General features: G+C 35.4%; 1 protein-coding gene across 1 annotated transcript in view; it reads right to left on the bottom strand.

The window, feature by feature from the left end:
• Adgrb3 (adhesion G protein-coupled receptor B3) overlaps window positions 1-20,785 on the bottom strand; it is a 671,006-nt gene that overhangs the window by 353,230 nt on the left and 296,991 nt on the right. Inside the window, exons 8-9 of the mRNA XM_026391342.2 lie at window positions 10,534-10,635; window positions 10,058-10,164 (exon numbers count right to left, since the gene is read on the bottom strand). Coding sequence (XP_026247127.1) covers window positions 10,058-10,164; window positions 10,534-10,635 — 209 coding nt within the window. The remainder of the gene's footprint in view (window positions 1-10,057; window positions 10,165-10,533; window positions 10,636-20,785) is intronic.

Consider the following 20,785-nt stretch of genomic DNA (forward strand, 5'->3'; position numbering starts at 1 on the left):
TCTGGAAAGCAGTATAAAGTTTACTTAGAAAACTTGGAATGGAACCACCATGTGACCCAGCTCTACCACTCTTCAGTCTACACCCTAAAGACTTAAAAAGAGCATATTATAGTGACTCAGCCACTTAAATGTTTATGCAGCCCAATTCACAATAGCTAAACTGTGGAAGCAACTTAAATGTCCTTCAATAGATGAATGGATAAAGAAACTGTGGTATATATACACAATGGAATATTATTCAGCATTAAAAGAGAATAAAATTATGGCCTTTGCAGGTAAATGGATGGAGTTGCAGAATATCAACCTAAGGGAAATAAGCCAATCTCAAAAAACCAAAGGCTGAATGCTTTCTTTGATGAGTGGATGGTAATCCATATTGGGGGGTGGGGCATGGAATAAGTGGCGAAACTTTGGATGGGGCAAAGGAGAGGGGGAAAAGGGGAAGAAAAGACAATGGAATGAGACAGACAGCATTACCCTAGGTACGTATAAGATTGCACAAATGGTGTGGCTGCTTCATTCACAACCAGAGAAGTGAACATTTCTGCTCCATTTGTGTACAATGAACCGAAGAACTTTCTACTGTCATTTATAATTGATTACAACAAATAAGTAAATAAATATTTACATTAGTGGGATAGAACTAGAACATGCTCCATGAGCTCAAAGCAATAGAGTTGTCCCTTACTGGAACCCAAAATTTCAAGAATCTCCCCAATGGGAGGCAGAGCACTGACTCCGTTTTTCTTTAAGTTTTCTCAATTCGATTTCCATTACTTGAGTGTTTTGGGGTCTAGGGATAGAGAATTAAACAGCAAGAATCTAAATAGAAGTTATGCTGTGATGACAAACAGCTCGAAAATCTTAACACCTGAAACAGGAGAGGTTTATTTCTTATGTTACATATGGAGCCCATCATCTGGAAGCCTTTCTCTATTACAGTCATTCAAGGACTTGAGGTGATGAAGGATAAATGATCATGCATTGGTAATGATATCCTCAGACTAGACATGACAAAGATCACCTCCATGCACAACCAAATGACCAGAATCAACCACATGAGTACACCTAACTTCAATGGAGTGAAGAAGTACAATTCCCCCAGGAGAGGAAGATCAAATATCATCTATGATTATGGTATGTCTTATTATAGTATGGAGTTGACCACTAATCATTTCATTTCTTTGTCCTCTCTAATTCCAATGCATTCATCAACCAAAAGTGCAAGCTTAGATAAAACCCACCATGGTGATTTTAAAGCTTAATCTGCAAATGAATCACAAAGGGTAATATTCAAAATGCAGATTCTGATAAGGTAGATCTGGGATAGGGACTGAGATTATACTTGGTGATTTTAAAGCTTAATCTGCAAATGAATCACAAAGGGTAATATTCAAAATGCAGATTCTGATAAGGTAGATCTGGGATAGGGACTGAGATTATACTTTTCTAATAAGTGCTCAGGTAGGTACTACTGATACTTTTGGTCTTCAAAATATTTTTCTTTCTTTAATTTTTCTGAATAGCAAGAATGCCCTCTTTGCCCTCTGCCCAAGTAGTTCAACTTTGCTGGATAAAAATTACAATGAGACTAACTAGGTAGACTCTAGATTCTTCTCTTCAAATCTCAGATTGTACCCAATGCAACTTGATAATCCTATTATATTTCTCTAATAGGCTTATTTTCAATCTCCTGCAAATTACTATTTCAAATCTTTTCATCTTTCCTGAAAAGACACCTATCTCCTCTAAATCTTCACTCTTACCTAATGATCCTGCCTCGTACTTAATGGCAAAAAAGAAGTCTGCCAGATGAAAAACCCATAATCTTTCCCAGACAAACCTTGCTAAGCTGATCCTCTGTATTCATTTTCCCCATCCTTTTTTCCCCTCTGGTTATAATGTAGCAAGTATCTCTTCTCCTATCAAAGACTATTTTTTCACTTCTGTTATAGATTATGGCTCCCTTTTCATCCTTTCATTATCTTTAATTTTCTTGTTTCTCTTCTAAATTTTTACCATTTTTTTTTTTACTGGATCATTTCTTTTAACATACAAGACTGTTCTAATATTTGCCATTTAAAACAAACAAAAAAAATAAAACCCCATGAACAAACACAAAAACCTCTTTGGACCTTGCATCTTCTTTTAATTACTATCCATTCTTTGGCTCTCATTCATCATCAAAACCTAGAAATAAACCGCTATGCAGTCTTTCATCACTTTCTCATCTTTTCCTCTTCATATTGATGACTTATAAAATTGTTTCTGGCCCAGGCTTAGAATCTAAGCTTCTGACTTTCATATCCAATTACACTCTCCCTACTTCATAAAAACCTTCTTTAAGCCCCAATTATACCTACCCCAAAATATTCCTTGTGGTTCTGCCTTCTTCACCTTAGAAAGTGGCATTACAATACTCCAAAAGTGATCACTAAACTTTAATAATGTTAACCACCACATCTCATGGATTACTGCAGCAGATTTCACAGCTTCTATTCCTGCCCTACAGCCCAGTCTCCACAGAACAGCCATAGGACCCTCTTTAATTAGATTGCATCACATCACTTCTCTGCTCTCAATAGCTTCCTATTGCACTTAGAATAAACTCCAGACTCCTAGGAAGAGCCTTGAGGCACAGCATGATGTTTTCCATACTTAGTTCTCTAACTGCATCTCAGGACATTCTCTTGCTTACCACCTCTGCTCAGTGATCTACTTTCACTTCCTTAAAGACCTCAAAGTCTCTTCAAATGTTATTTCTTTTTTTTATTGGTTGTTCAAAACATTACAAAGCTCTTGACATATCATATTTCATACATTAGATTCAAGTTGGTTATGAACTCCCAATTTTACCCCAAATACAGATTGCAGAATCATATCAGTTACACATCCACATTTTTACATAATGCCCTATTAGTAACTGTTGTATTCTGCTACCTTTCCTATCCTCAACTATCCCCCCTCCCATCTTCTCTCTCTACCCCATCTACTGTAATTCATTTCTCTCCTTGTTTATTTTCCCATTCCCCTCACAACCTCTTATATGTAATTTTGTATAACAATGAGGGTCTCCCTCCATTACTATGCAATTTCCCTTTTCTCTCCCTTTCCCTCCCACCTCATGTATCTGTTTAATGTTGATCTTTTCTTCCTGCTCTTCCTCCCTGCTCTGTTCTTAGTTGCTCTCATTATATCAAAGAAGACATTTGGTATTTGTTTTTTTAGGGATTGGCTAGCTTCACTAAGCATGATCTGCTCTAGTGCCATCCATTTCCCTGCAAATTCCATGATTTTGTCATTTTTTAGTGCTGCGTAATAATCCATGGTGTATAAATGCCACATTTTTTTTTATCCATTCATCTATTGAAGGGCATCTGGGTTGGTTCCACAGTCTAGCAATTGTGAATTGTGCTGCTATGAGCATCGATGTAGCAGTATCCCTGTAGTATGCTCTTTTAAGGTCTTCAGGGAATAGTCCGAGAAGGGCAATAGCAGGGTCAAATGGTGGTTCCATTCCCAGCTTTCCCAGGAATCTCCATACTGCTTTCCAAATTGGCCGCACCAGTTTGCAGTCCCACCAGCAATGTACAAGAGTACCCTTTTCCCCACATCCTTGCCAGTACTTGTTTACATGGTTTGTATTCTCATCCACTGATAAACTTGGCCTCTCCACTATTTATATGTCTAGTTCATCTCATATTTTAGGTCAGAGTTTAAAATATAATTTTCTTGTAAAGACTCCATCATTTTATTAAAATCTAGGTTTCCAACATTTTTCCCTATTTTGTCACCCTGTGAATTAATTCCTGTATATCACAATTTGTGACTATTTTATCTCTTGCCCTGCCAACTTTATTTTGTATTTGTTGAGAGTTCAAGTTGTAACTCCAAGTTCTTGCACTGTGCTTGGTACAGTTAAATCTCAGTGAACATTTGTAGAATGAATAAATGGATAGATGAATAGACGGATTAAAAAATATGGAATAACAATACACTTTCCTTGGTAATTTTTTCTTTGGTATTAGCCTAACAATAATTCTTTGCACAAGTATATTATATCAAATCATCTTATGAATTAAGTTCCAATTCAATAAATTTCAATGCCTATAACTGACTCTAACATTTCTTCTCCAAGGCACAGTAATTCTATACTCTGATAATAGGTTAAATATCTCTTGGGATTTTCTAAATCTAATCAGAAATACTTTCTGAGGTAGAAAAGGAAAAAAAATCCATGTAACTAGTAGAGTTATTTAATTTATACATCTATATAATTGCCTTTCTTAAATTCTCTAGGAAATACAATCATGTGACTAAAGATTTTTTTGTTGTTGTTGTTTGTAATATAGTTGACATTTACTAGTTTGGTAGACTGTCTAATTCATGTAAAAACCAATGCTTTTGCTTCCTCAAATAGAAAAAACCCACATACATTACAAAAAAAAAAAAAAAAAAAAAAGAAAAAAACCTTTTAAGGGCATCCGGGAGGACTAATACAGTGAAAATGATATGAACTAAATTTACACAAAGTAGAGATATTCTCTTATGTAAGTCAAAAATTTCATGTCTAAAATGGCACTGTATTGTCAATCATATCTGTTTACATTTTTACTTTTGTTCAGAGAATATCTGAGAAGAGTCCCTTACAATTATGTTTTATGAAGTCTGCACCCAACTACAATAACATTTAATCACAGGACCATTTGTCCATATTTTTCATAAATCTATCAATTAAGAAAAAAACAAAACGAAACATTTTTCTTTTCTCCTCTTAGGAATTTTTGTTAAAGCTGAACAAAACCTGAGGACAAGTGTGGCCCAGTCAGAGAACTTCTGGGGCAACAAGAGAAACTGCAGTTCTTGGTTCCCTTGACCTGGAAAAATCTATTGGAAATTTGAGAGGCTTTAATCCTGCTAGCTCTTAATTTATGTAGGAAGCTGCAAAGTTAGGAGGAAGACTTTTAAAATGCAGAAGTATAATTTTCTCCTTCTTTGCTAGTCTTTGGAAACAAATTCCTACTGAAGGGAAGAATGCAAATTTAAGCCCCAGCAGGTCTTCCTCTGAGGACATTTGGTGGATTTGAATTTGTTGTGGCAGGTAGCTGGATCCGGATATATGCGTTTCTGAAGAATACAGATGAGTTTTTCAGTTTCTCAAGGGTAACAGGGTGGGTACCCTCAGGCTTTCCACCCTTTCCTTAGGAAAGAGACTATAAGACATTGTTTGCTATGGTTTGGTTAAGTGTCCTCCACAGGCCCATGTCTTAAAGGTTTCTTTCCGTAGTTTACAGTGTTCTAGGAGCTGGTGGTAGGCATAGTGGTAGGATGTTAGGTCACTGGGTATGCGGCCTGGAAGGTGATATTGGGACCCCCAATACCTTCATCTCTTTCACTTCCCAGTCACAGTTGAGATGAGCACGTTCCTCCTCCCTGCTCTCTCACAATGATGAACAGCCTCATCACAGATCCCGAAGCAATGGTTCAACCAACCGTGGACTGAAACTGTAAGCCAAAATAATCTTTTCTGTTTTTAAATTTATCAACTCTGGTATTTTGTCTTAATAACTGATAGCTTATTAACACACAGTTCTTCCTGAAACTTCAAAATAGTCCTGTCCAAAATCAATCCCTGAATGAACTGAAGTTTCAATCCCTCCAAGTATCTGAATCACCAAGGAAAGGGGATGGTTTCCGGTAGCCATTAACATGATCTACTTTTGTTTTATACAGTGTCTGACATTCAGTAAAAAATTACTAGATGTGCAATCAGGAGAGGAAATATTATGAACACTGAAAATGGTTAAAATGCTAAAGAAGAATAGATGGAAAGGGGGATAAAATAGACTTTTCCAGGCCTTGAGGGAAAATTTCGAAGGAACTGTAATCTTTAAAGAAAAACAAAACAAATAAACAACAAAAAAATTTATATTTTAGAACAGAAGCCAATGAAATACAGTCTAAAGGCCAAATTCAGTTCATTGCCTGGTTTTTATGTAAAGTTTTACAAAAATGCAGTCATTCCCATTTATTTATTTATTGTTTACAGCTGTTCTCACTGCTACAAAGCAGAATTCATTGTCTTGACAAACACCATATATCATGAAAAATCTCCAATATTTACTATGTTATCCTTACAGAAAAATAATTGACAGCCCTTTCCTAAACCAATAATATATGAAGTTAAAAAAATTTTAAAACAATTTTTCAGCTATAATAGAAAATACATTAGGAATTTTTGAAATATGCTATAGACTTTTACATGTGGTCTGAATAAACTTAAGAGGATTCTGATCATTATAAAACAAGTCATGTTCTTCAACTTTCCTGGGCATTTCTGAGCTTGGCAAACATTTAAGTTCTAGAAGACAGAATTTGAGGGTTGACAACATTAATATAAAGGGAATTGAATAGTCTATCTTGAGTTGTTGAAACAAGGGTCTCCATATTCATTCTTAAGAGGTCTGTGTAAGTAGAAATAGGTACACATAGATACATGTTTTAGCCACACCACATCCCCAAAAAAACAGAACAGGTAACTCTTGTTTCTCAGGCTCCCGATTTCCAATTGATTAGTGACTACTTCAAAATTAAAACTATATTCTACTTCTCCAAATCAGCTGGACCTTAGCAGTCATTTCTCTGTCCTCATTAAAGAAACAATAAGACTTACACACTTTTTATCTTAATATTTGTTGTAAGAAAAATTGCCAAGGCTATTATTTTTATTCCCCTATGAAAGTTTTAATAATAAAGTATATTACCCTCTTTCAGGCAACTTGCTCAACATTTTTGCAATGAGCTGGTGGCTAAAAAAGTATAACGTGAGGAGTTTTGTTTCATTGAATAAAAATTCCACTGGGACATAGCAAATATAAAAGAAAAATAAATCAAATCTATTCTGTTCTCTGTCTCTCTGTCTCAGTATCTTTGTTGGTCTCCTGTCTCTGTATTTCAATCCCTCTCTATCTTTATCTCATTATTTCTCAAAAACCACCAATAAAAGGAGTAATAAAGTCCTTAAACCAAGATTCCAGCTCTTTGATATCTCTTACCATGAAGTCAAGCTTTCAAAAACTAGATGAATTATCACTCTGACTTTTGTGTTTGCTCATTTAATGAAGATTTGAAAAACTGAAACAGACACCTTAAGAAACATCTCAAAGGAGAACATTTATACTTAGCTCTTCCAATTTCTGTATGGATGAGTTTTTATTAGTTCAATGTCTTTAGCCTTTCTCAATTCCCCATCCCTCATATTTTGTCAGTTTTATACAGCCTCTCTCTCCAGATGCATGTCTGTGCATATGTGTGTAGGGAAGAGAGAAAGAGGAAAAGAAAGAGTTTTTGTCTAGGTGACCAATGACAAAGTGTATGGAAGGAAGCTGACCGCATTTCCATCTTCAGTGTACTCTGTAGGATATGGATGGTGAGGCTAATGTGTGAGGTACACATCTCTGAAGTCACAGGTTGATCCTATATTCCTATGAACATGTAAAGCAGATCATCATCCTTAGGCAAACACTAGATTTGTTAATATATGCATATATAAGTGTGTGAGCATTCATACATGTGTAGGTAAACATAATTCATGTATAAAATATATATAATATCTACACTTTCTCTCATCCCCCTTATCTATCTTTTTATATTAATTTATCTATATTTTTCTACACACATAGCCCATGTCCACAACATGTGAAACTCTAAAATATTATTCTTATTGAAATGGATTCTTAAATGCAAATGAATTTTCTATACATAAAGTTATCAATATCTTATAGTTACTCAGCTCTTACAAACAAACAATAAATGTATAGTATCTCATCTGTTTTTCCCCTATATTTCCAGAGATACTAAAATGAAGGAAGGACTTCCATTCTGTAAATAGCAAACTAAGACTTGAGTGAAACCATTTGACTTTTTCTGAGAACATGCAATCAGAAAACGTGGCTTCCAGTCCCAGAGTTAAGGGCAGATGATTAAAAAAAAAAAAAAAAAAAAAAGACTCAGGAGGTTGAATGGCCACCACAAAAGAGATTAGAAATTGGATCAATTGTGTCTGGTGTGCAACTTTCACTCTTTACCTCTCTTAGGTGGATTCCCTCTAGGTATATCTTTAGTTTCTTTTTATGCATGTTGAGGCAATAATACCACACATGTTGAAGCTCCTTAAGAAGATTGGAGTTAATTAATGAAAATTCCCAGCAGGTGGTTTGTAGGAGATGAACACATAGATGCTTTGTGTTCTAAAAATCATGCACCTGATTTTATACCTATGCCAACAAGGCCATATGCACATTGGCTGTTATTTATCAACTGAATTGTTTTTATAAGATATGTAACTTGAAATCTTATTTCTTCTACTTCACAGACTGAAGGCTCTTTATTATCATGATCTGCATTAACAGAATGCAAATTCATTTCCTTATTTCGGTACAGAACATTGGATTCAGAAAATAAAACTTTTTTGCAAAAATGTGATTTTTTTCTCATTCTTGCAAATTTCTAAGAATTGGCTTATATTTACTTAATTCTTGAAATTGTTCCATCTACCATCATGACTAAGAAAAAACTGAATATAGATATAATTAGACTAAAATAAACAAACTCTAATGTCTAAAATGTGGGGAAAATAAAATTCATTAAAATTAAACTCATAAAAATATTTTGCTCATATATAATTCTGATATAGAATAACATGAGTTATTGATAGCTATTATTAAATGAGGCTTTATTCATCTATCTATCTATATATACATACAACACAAATAAATTTTTAAAAATATGAAATTTAAATACTGTTCAATACCTTTGTATACCATATCAGTAATTAAATTGATGAGTTTTGGGCAATATAGGAAATACATAAATATATTTGTATTATATGTTTTTTATAAGTATATGTAAGCATATAGTGGAAATAAGGTTTTAGGTAGCCAAATAATAACTTTCTAATATACATATATGTATCTATAATGATAGATATAAGGATCTATGTAGTTATCAACTCAATTTTTGTTTTCATACATAAATATATTACTCAGCATATAATTTCTATATTTTTAAAAATTTGTTTTATTTTTCTGATAAATAGATAAATGCTGATACCATCAATTGATAAGGGTGGTTTTTGTATAAGCTTCTTCTCCATCCACAAGCAAGATATCCTTCAGGGTTTTTTTTTTTTTAAGAATATGTGTTGACAATCAGAACATTAAAACACACACACACACACACACACACACACACACACACAAGCACAGCAAAACATAAAGGCTCTTAAAAGAAACATCATCACTACCAAAGTTCAACTTTCCATTTGGCTTATAATGGTATTTTATTCTGTATCCCACAATGTGTACCACTCCAATGGATAGAGGTCTTCCTAACTGTCAGGATGAAATGGCAATAGTGTCCAAAATGAGAATGACTTGCCCTTATGAAATACCAAGAAAAATTTAATTGTTCTCAAAATATCCATGTATCACATTCTGTATAGTCTAAAGATGTGTGGGTAACAGGCACTACTTTGGAAACTTGAGCCCTACATTTTTGTCTAGTAGTTAAATTCCTCTGGTGCAACAACATTGTCATTTTGTTTTTACATCTTAATTTCAAACTGCAGTAAGAAATTTGACATCTCAGTGACACAGTTTTGTTATTTCCCAATTACTGAGAAGTTAAAGAATTTTAAAATGGTATGATGCTTTGAAATAGATCTTATATAGAATTTAACACAGACTTGAATTACTCATTATATATAGTTTAATTCTTACACATAAAACTGGAAAGCAGACTTTGCTTAGGCCTTTTCCCGTTAGACAAGGAATTCTTTCATTTTAATAGCAGGATCCATACAAACCCAAGCCTGAGGAATAAAACAATTTAGTCCTAACTTACACAAAATTAGCTTTCTATCACATCCCTTTTTCCATTAGGCATTCTTTTTCAGAGACTTTACTGATTCAATTGTACAGCAGAAGGTTAAATTCTCACACAATGATCATTAGCAAAAAATAAACAGAGCAAGTACTAAAGCTGGCTTTGCACCTACTGAATGCTGCAAGTGTCTGTACTCATTTGATATGCATCTTGCAAAGCTCGGCTGTTCCCAGAAGGCCACTCCATGAAGACTGAGAGAGCAGCGTCTGCTAGTGGTGCCTGTGTGTCACAAAGAACAGAGAGAAGCTTTATAACAGGATGCTTGAAGGCATCGCATAATTGGGAGACTGGCTGAAAATTGGGCTTACGCTATTTTTTGCTTTAAAAAACAGGCATGTGAAATTGTTATTTGGGTTATTTTTTTTAATGCCTGTGAGTCACACTGAGAAACCATTGCACCAGCAATATTTTGGGGGCCTCTTTTTTGGCTCCTTTCAGGAAGCACTTTACTAAAATTGTTTCATTAATTGCTTATTGGACAGACTTATTTATGGATACAGGACAAAAGCATGACTTCATAAGCGAGCACAGCATGCTGTTGTTGGATAGCAATCTTCATTTGGATTTGGGCGGGTCATCTTACTGTACCTGTGGCATTCAGTGGGCATTGATTGAATGCCAAATCGCCTGCTGGAGTCCTTTTCCACACCATCGACATCAGATAATCCTCTGGGCATATTTCATAAGGTGCTGCAATTTAAAACAGAGGGCCTTGAATGTCAGCAGTGTTTATTTTTTTAAATATTGGCAATAAACAATCCTCAAATGCATCTCTCTCACTGTGCACCTCTTTCATGTTCTTTAAAGTAGATTGTTTTCTGAAATGTTAGAGACATAAACAAAAAATCACCAGGTTTTATTTCACTATCTACAAAATCTTCATGCTTCCTTTGAAATTTCTTACTGTGTAGATTTTTATGAAAAAGTCACTTGGATTTATCTCCAAATTGAACACATTCAAGAATGAAAAAAAAAATCTTTCCAATTTTTTATAATATTTTAGGATGTTATACAATAAAGTGATTTACAATATACCAAAAGCCATATTAGAATTATTAATAAGTGTTAAGAATCAATTAACATAAAGTTCAAAAATACGTTTTTATTTCTTCATCCAAGAACAAAAAATACCAGTTGTGCTTTTATAAGAATAAATCAATTTGATTTTTTAATTATGTTTGAAATTTTAAATAATTATAGAATAAGAAAGTTAAAAGGAATTTTAAGAACAGATCTATAACAAATATATTATAATGGAAAAAAACCCAAATCATGAAATGATGATTTATAATATTTATATAAATACCTTGATAAATGAGGACCTAAGAAACAATAAGTAGGACCGGGGACATAGCTTAGTGGCAGAGTGCTTGCCCAGAATGTGCAATGCCCTGGGTTCAATTCCCAGTACCACAACTACTATAATAACAACTACCACTATTACTACTAAAGTCCCTAAATAAATATATGCCTGTGACTTCCTGAGAGAAATGTCTGCCTTTGGTAATAGTGTCTTATTTAATCCATGACAATAAAAATTCTACTGATCCAATTGTACTTCAGAATTTGTGAATTCTGTAATTTAACTTATAACTATTAGTAGGTGAAAAAATGCAACTGGATGTATTAAGTATTGAAATTGCAGTTTTTTTGTAATGACCTAAGACAGGCTGAATGATTTAAACAAGCGAGCATATTAAAGTTGAAAGTATCATCAAAGGTCACCTATTTCATTTCCTTCATAGATGAGAATGCCAAAGCCAAAATGAGACTCACCCAAGGTGAGGGAGCTGGTGGAGGTTATCAGCAGGGCTGAACCCCAGAATTCCAATTCCTCAATAGCCTTCCTTCTGACTTTCCAAGTGTTTTCCTTGTTACTTTGAATTGTTCAAGAAAGTATCCTTCCCCTGATTTACTCTGAGTTCTGATGAAAACACACTGGTGACTTGACTCCAACACATGGAAGCTTTGCTTGGCAGATAGGTTAGTAGGCAACCTATGTCAGCCCCAGTTTGTTTCATAAGCTGTCTTCTCCTCACTAGTGATGCCCATCAGGCCTACCACACTCACCTCAATCTTTACTCACTGAACCTTCCCTGGAGCACCTTTGACTTTTTCTTTCTCAAAAATGTTTTCCTCAGGTCCTTAGAAAATCATTCTCTCTTAGGCCTCCACCAAATACTCAGGCCATTTTCTTGTGTACATTTTCCTTTCTTAGTCCTTGTATCCTTTGCAGAATGATTCATACTTCCACTTTCCCTTAAGTTAAATGCTTTACTTGGATAATTTCCATCATTAATAATATTAATCCTATTAACATTCATTGAGTCTTTTACAGTCTTTCATACCCAGACTCAATCTTCCCCAACTACCTATGATCTCGAGATGACTATTAGTCTTATTTACCCATGTGAAAAAAAACCAGAAGCACAGAAGGAGAATTGACATTTTTCCTTTTCAAATTTGAAACATTATTTTTTATTACATATTAAATCCAGACAAGAATATCAGTGCAGTTGGGGGGCACTGAGTAGGGAGGAGTGGCTTGGTGAGGGTGCCTGGTTCTCACTCCCTTTGGGAGTTAACCATGCCTTCCTGGTCTCTTCCATGCATCCAAGGCTGCTATTCTGACACTGTTAAAGGACCCTTCTTGGGATCCAAGAAGAATTTTCATTAAGGCTGGACTGGGATAGTGGTGATGGGTAGAAGTAGAGTCATAACAAATCAAAACTAAAAAGCAGCAAAATATATCACACACACACATAACATAATTTAGCTCAAGTAAGAGTAAAGGAAGCCTCCATAAAGGATTCTCTTCCACAGTTATCTCAGGAAACAGGAGAAAAATAAATTAAGGAATATAGCAGCCATCACCAGCCAAGCATCCATAACCAGACGCTCCCACAAGCAGGCTGGGGGACACTTCACTGCCTGCTCCATCTGTCCCCCACAGCATGGAGAGCATATGCTCCTATTCTGGACTCTGCTGCCCCACCAATCTCCTCCCAACTGGAGGTGTCTCCTAAGAGGACAGGTGACAGTATCAGGAAGAAAAGGCAAAACCCAGAGGTGTGGCCGTGGTGAGGGAAGTCACTGCCATAGAAATAGATGGTGCTTATATTAATGTCACCGAAGGGGAGGAAAGCTGGGAAAAGAGGAAAAGTTTGCAAAATGTCAGAGCAGCAGTAAGAATGAAATCCGTTGACTTTTAACTCAAACTTTTGCTTGTGTTATACTGTCGTCAGTCTTCTAACTCCAGCTATGAATTGGAGACAACTATGTGTTTCTTTGGTTTGAATGTCTTTCTTGGGTTTTAGATTGGCAGAGACAACTGGTAAATGGCATTTTTAGTTGAATATTCCACAGAAAACTCAAAGGCAATCTGTCCACACTTCAATTCTCACCAGTTTCCCCCACACTGCTGCTTATTTTCGCTCCCTGTATTTCCTAACTCTGCCAGTAATATGCCAAACATGTCCCTGAAACTAAAAACATCAGATGCATCTTCTACTCATCCTTCTCCTCTTAATCTTCCACAATTCTACTTCCACCATTCACCCAGGCATCCATCCTATCCTGTGTGAATTAGGGAACAAGTTCATTGGTAAATTCATGCATTTACTAACCTGTGCTGGGCCCTGCTATAGAAAGAACCAGGGATACATTAGAAAAATAGTCTCTGCCTGTGGCAAAGGGAGAAAACAGAGGTAAAACACACACACACACACACACACACACACACACACACACACACACATACACACACACATAATTACTTTTTGTAACTATGCAATGTAATTGTAATTCAATACAATTATTATAAATACTTCAAACATTAACTATAGGGTGCTGTTTCCATCTAAAATCTGAGAGTCTTCCTGGAAGAAGTGACACTTGAGACTGGCAGTATGAGATGCAGTCAGTGCTCTTGGCATAGGGAACATTACATGAAAGTGCCTTGCAGCAGGGTAGGGCTTGAGGCATTCAGGCTGAAGTGACTGGAAGGAAAAGAATGAGGAGAAATGTGATGTCATGCTCTGCAGAGACAGGCTCAGATCAATTTTTAATTTTAAGAAGATTGGTTTGCCTTGTTTAGGCAGACTAGATAGGCTAGACCACAGTTAGACCCATTGAGGAGGTTAATGCAAGACCACAGTTATCCCTTTAGGAAGGATGGCTAGACTAAAGATGGAAAAAATAGGTGGATACAAGACAAGTTTGGCCTGTTGGCTAAATGATATGGGGAATGAAGGCAACAGAGAGGTCTAGGATGGTGCCTGCTTCCTGAGCTAATGGAATCGGTGTCAAGTGATGTTATTCCCCAGTACCTTTCCCCTTAAACCAATTTTTATGCCTTGTAACAGTCATCTCTAAAATGAAGATTAACTTTGCCCCTTATTGCCATGGGTCCCCAGTCCTCACAGAGCAAAGTTAACTGTGCCCTTTGTAATCAAAGACCCTTCTAGTACACCTGAACCTTGGATGCCTCCTGCTCACTCACATGTACATCTGTCACAAAGAATGATTGGTTATTTCCTAAATATTTCACACTAATTCATTCTTCTTTATCTGTGCAAATGCTGTGTGTTCTGCTTAAATGCTTTCTCCTCCCATTTTTGAAAGTATAATTCCAATTTATCTTTAATACACAGCCTACATGATGGATTTTGCAAAATGATGGAAATCTATTTTCACTGTTAAACCTAGTAGCCACTAGCCAAATATGGTTCTGTTGCTAAAATGCGCTCAGTGGGGTTGAGGACAGAATTTAAAATTTCATTTAACTTTAATTATTAATGTAAATTAAATTTAAATGGTTACTACTTTGGACGTTGCTATAATAGATGATAACTATTTCTGTAAATTCATTCAAAAACTCTTATGGGATATTTTAAAATGGAAAATTAGAATAAGTATTAAAGTTAACAAAATACATCATGAATAGTTTATAAAATAATCAAATTCTATATAAAATGACTAGTCTGTTTTTAGTGACATGACAGTTTTTATCTATTATTACAGTTATACTTGATTACTGTTTGTTCCCTCTATGCATCTCTCTTTGTTATCCTTCTCATCATCTTTTGATTTATAATTTTTTACTTTCACAAAATTTGCACTGTCTTTCTAGTGTTCAATGCTTTCAAACTCAAATTTTCTTCAGTTCTACTGATGAAATCTGAAATACATTCCATAAAACCTGTTGCTACAGCTTCTAGTATTTCCTGATTTAGTCTTGATATAAACCAATGAAAAAGTAATCTGTACACTGAACTTCTTCATTTCCCTGGAGTGGAGTCAGAAAGCTTTCACACTTTATGTTCTGGCAAAAGGCATTCATTCCCTCTCTGTGCCCCTCCTCCCTGTCCACTGTGGTCAGAATATCTGGTCATTGTAGATGTTAGCCACTAGATGGCAGTGGTGGGCCAACAGGGTGAATGTTTACTGGGCCTGCAGCTCAAACTGATGAGGTTCAAAATCAAGGTTGCAGTAGTAATAACAATCTGCTGGGAAATATGGGTCACTGCTTGATTTTTTAAAGGGCATACTACTTGGGGAAAGATAAAATGTTGTTTTTTTCATGTAAGGAAATATGTTTAATGCTTAAACTGGCCTGTTACAAGGTCCTGCAATCTGGTTCCCTTTGGCTGTGTTCCTTCCCTCTGCCCTCTCACTACCTCCTCAGTCACACTGGCCTCCTGGCTGGCTCCTTCTCCAATACTCTGGTTGAGCTGGTGCCTCAGAATGTGTCCACCTGTTCTTTCCACCCAGCATATCCCTCCTCCTTGTCCTTAAATATCTCAATGGCTCATATATTCACCACCTTTTATCTTAACTCAAATCTCACATTTTCAGTGATTTGCTGACCCACCCTTCCACACTCCTGTCCCTTCCTTAGCTCTGTTGTTCTCCGGAGCATGTGTCTGTCACCTTGTTATATCTACATTTTTTTATAGGTTATTCATTTGTTGATCTCCTCTGGCTAGACAATCTATTTTTCAATTATGCTGATTCTAAAGATCACAGAGAAATAAGATGATTCTGCACAATACTGAGGGTGTGTGTGTGTGTGTGTGTGTGTGTGTGTGTGTGAGTGTGTGTGTGTCTATGGAAAATGGCCAGGCACAAGTCATCCCAATTAAAAGTAGAAAGAGACAGAGATTAGCTGTTATAATCACACTAAAAGTTAAAGAGATTTCTAGGGTATCAGATATTGGAAAATTTGACCTTGGAGGGCTATATCTAATTTAGTAAGAGCCAATGTGCCCCTTTTTAGGACCCTCTGATGTGACCTACAGTATGCCAACTCTAGGTATGAAAGAAGCTGCATAAGCACTAGTTCTCTTGGGTCCATTCACACTACTCAATTACTAACTTATTGACTATCTGTTTGATCTACCTATAATCAAACAAAACCAACCAAACCAATAATTTTCTAAGTCTAGGGAGGCTGACAAACTTTATGTTTTGCTCTACTATAAATTCACAAAGCCTCAGCTGCACTGTGCTTCTTGAAGACAGAAACCCAGTACACAAATGATAAAAAAAGGGGAATCATCGATTTAAAAGTTGCAAATTGGTCCAGGATTTACAACTTTTCAGTACTGATGTCAAATCCCACAGCTGCTTTAAATATTTGATCAAAGGTGATTTTGGCATTCTTTGAAGATTATATCTTAAAAAAATTAGTAAAGAAAACAAGTCTGTTTATGCGCATACCAGAAGCAAAAGAGCCTAGACACTAAAATAAGAATTTATTTTCTTCTATCTTATGTTCATACATCTCGAGTAGTGGGGATCTTCCTGGGTTCTTCAGTGCCACTTACAAATTTGTTCATTCTACAAATATTTAGTTTCCATTATATCCTAGTCCTCCTTTAGAATACTTTCCATATAAAGGATGAATAAGAATTGTCAGGGTCTCTCAACTACCAAGAAATGATCAGGAAGAAAATAATATGAGAAATTAAAGTTCAACAGGATGTTTACTGTGGTCTGGTGACTCTAAAAATACTGTAGGGAGGAGCATGTGAGCAACAGATTTCTAGAAAGGTTGCCCAAGTTGAGGTAAAGAAGATAAATAGGACTTCTGCAAGGAGGAATGGGAAAGTCTTCCATGTGAACCATTTATGGGAAGACCCAGGGCAAAGAGAATAGGAACATTCAATAAATTGGGCTGTTTCAGAATGGACAGAGTGCAAAGTTGAGGATGAGTAGAAGGTGGGTAGTTGCAGGAGAGGGAGGGCTTATAAATGATGGGTAGCCAAGAATTTTGAATGTACTTTAAGGTCAAAGGAAATTATGTTTTTACAAGTTACGATTGCAGTTTGGAGAGTGGATTGAAGGAACATGAGACCTGGGACAATCTAAATAATGTACAAAGGGAGGGGGGAAAGAATCACAGGAAATGGCAGTAGGAAGTAGATGGATTCCAAATCTGTTTAGGAAGTAGACTATACTCAACTTCATGGCTGATAGGTGCAAGAGGGAAGGAAAATGGAGAAATAAGAGGACTCCAGGAGGGACATCCAGTGTGCTTCATCTTGAGCTACAGTATGTGAAGCAGAGATGGCTTGGGAAAGAGATGCTGAAAATAGTTTTGCATTTGTAATATTTGAGCACATTTAAATACTATCCAAAACTCAGTTGCTATATGGAACTAAAGCTCAAGAGAAAAAACATGTTAGAGATAGAGATTTTGTTAAATTTTTGTGTATGCTTAATGCTACTTATGTGTATTTTGTAAATTAGAAAATAGATAACTAGCTTAAGCCTCTCTCTGTGCTCAAAATAAAAACATATTATCATGCAGCAATATGAAGGACTCCTGTATTTTTATGCCTTAGAAAAATGGAAGAGCAACTCTTGTGCATCAGCTGAAACATCCCACTGTTTGCTATCACTAGCAAAAAGATACAAAAAACTCATTTGTAAGATACAACTGTACTTGAAGTCACAAGTTTGTAGTTAGCATGCTCCCTTAAAATAAGGTAGCAATTACCTAGTGATTAGCTGTTAATCTGTCTATTCAAACTGATTTTCTGTCTCTTAAAAATAGCAGAAATTATCCAGGGTTTAAATCAATTTGATGTGGAAAATTAGTTTTCACCTCATATGCTAGAATTTCAGCATTAAACAGAAATTGATTCAAAAGTATAGAGTTGGCATGCAGAAAAAAAAATAAAAGGAAAACATGCACTACTCGTGACCCCACATTTCAATTTTTACTTGCTGGCAAATCATGAATTATTATGTTTTGTGAATTCTCAGGTTGGGGGATGCAGAGGTAAATGAGATAGATCCAGTCTCTGTGCTCACATGGTTTACAGCTCTAAATTCAAAGGTGGAACCTACTCAGGTGAAGAATTCATGCTGCTGTCAAGGCCTGAGAGAAAAAAAAAGAGTATTTATGAAGTGTTTCATAACACTGTGCCTCACAAAAGAAAAGGTTTTAGCTATCTCAAGCATACAATTGTATCAGCAATCTGTATGTTTCACTAGGAATTATTCTTCTAAGTGAATTTCATATTTTAATTTATCAAATTCTCATAGTAACCTCCCTCGGTGAATAGAATATATTTTAAACATGAGGAAACCAAGGTAGAGAGAACTATGTAGCCTAAGGTTACAGCTGGGAGGTGATGGCTTGAAGACACAAACAAGACCCATTTTCAGAGTAGACATTGTCCCTAAGCAGAGGGGTACTTTTGTTGTTGTTGATCTTTGATAAATAAGTTATTCATATATTTCACAAAAAAAATTGTTTTTAAGTCTTGAAGACAGAAACGACAAACTTTAATTTTATCAGCAAACTGTGTGTTACAGATTGCCTACGTGAGTGCTGGTCTGGATCATGTTTTATGCAAGCAAATTCTGTATTTTATCATTTAATCCTACATTTAAGCTTAGTAGATAAGATCACTCTAGTTTCAAGCTGTTAACTAATTTAACTAAACAATGGCTAACTTCAATTTTGAAGAATAACTGAATAATTCTTTACCAAGTTTTTATTAGGCTTTTTAACATTGAAGTGCATTCTAGACTTTGCTGGAAAATTTTACTTGCCTTTTTATATTATTTTAGGAAAAGCTGAGGATAAGAGTCCTTTTTAGCCTTCTCTAATCTTAGCACATGTAGAAAGTGATGACTTGGAGGCACATTGGCATGAATGGCAAGGCTACTTGAGACTTGAGCCACCTGGCCACAGCCTCCTGTCAGGCCAGCTGCACTGAGGTCTTTAGGATCATTATTTGGACACAACTAGGGCCAAGGCTGGTTACAGGGTGAGACTGCCTCAAGGAGCTCTGACCTAAAAGGGTTAGTGGAGCTAAGATATGGGGAAACTGAATAACTTGTTATAGAAGTTTGACATTTTTCCTACCTCCAGCATTTCCTTCATTCATTTCTAAGGAAAGAAGTATCATATTACAAATTATAACCGCAAAAAAAATAGTTTAAATAAATTTCAGTTTATTATTAAAAGTAATGTTAGTAAGCATTGACCCCAAAAGGAAGTTGTATTAATCAATTTTAGTAATTTTAAAGATTAACTTTAATTCCCTTATTTTAAAAATAATGATTAAATAGTGCCTAAAAATTTGTGTTTATTTTTATTACAAAGCAACTGGAGATAGAAGAAAGAAACAAAAAAAATAAGTATTGCTCTACTGTTTGACTTGAGAATGCTCAGCATGTTGCCAAATATTTCTATATTAGACAAAGTAGGGTAATATAAGATTACAACAAATTGCCTTTTAAGTTTCTACCATGACAGAAGCTATGGGCTTCTGTCAAAGTCTCATCTGATGAGCAATCTGTAAGACAAATTATGATAATAAAAGTCTCCATAGAAACAGGTTTGAAAAGGGACATAAATTACTATTTGATATAGATATTGATTCTTTTAGACCTCAGTGATTTTTCCTTAATTCTGCCTGTAAAATTCAGTTGATTTTTTTCCAGAACTGTTGAGTGGACTATATAATAAAACTCATGCTTTTGTGGGAGGATCGGACAATATTTTAAATATTTATTAAACAACAGGTGGTCTGTCTCACATAGGGTTATCTTCAAGTTCTAATTAATTTACATGCTTTTTAGAAGTGACATGGTAAAAACAAATAGAACATTTAAGAAGAAAGAATTCAATTTCTAGTGCCACCTACTGTTAAACACTGAACCTAGTGTTTAGTTTTAGGTGATTGATGTGAACTTTAAAGTGTGACATTATTTGTTATGTCCAAAAATATTCAGTGAAAATACTTGCTTTAACCTTATGAAGAACTCAACCTATAATAGCATAATTCCCTGTAAAATATACAGATACCATCTGACATCAAAAAAATCAGAAATTCCAATGGAATAGGAGCTTTTAAAAGCACTGTTTGTGATGAACTAATAGTAGTTTAAAAAGAAAAGGCAAAGCAGATGTCAACTTGTATGCAATTTTAACATAGAGTAGCATTTTTTCTCTTTCAATAAGAAAATGCAAATTTTATACTCACATTATCTGGATTTCTAATAGTGATTACATTTAGCCTTAAAATGGAGTACTACACCAGCTTTTTGAAGGGTCTAATTTACCAAACATATTAAACTTATCTCTACCAAAGACAAAATAATTGTACTGGAAGTAATTCATCTACCACCCCACTAAGTGGGACCTGGGGAGAAAATAAGTCAATGTGAGCTAAGATGCTGTCTTCTTCCCTGACACCTTGCTCACACTCACTTATATGTGTATACAGTAGCTAATAGCCTTGGGGAATAAGAGGCAGCAAAAATATACTCCTGCTCAGGAAGAGAGGTGCTGGGGATAAGAAGATCTGTGTCCTGGCAT

Source organism: Urocitellus parryii, chromosome 8 (genome assembly GCF_045843805.1).
Source record: "Urocitellus parryii isolate mUroPar1 chromosome 8, mUroPar1.hap1, whole genome shotgun sequence".
In the NCBI taxonomy this organism is placed as follows: Eukaryota; Metazoa; Chordata; class Mammalia; order Rodentia; family Sciuridae; genus Urocitellus; species Urocitellus parryii.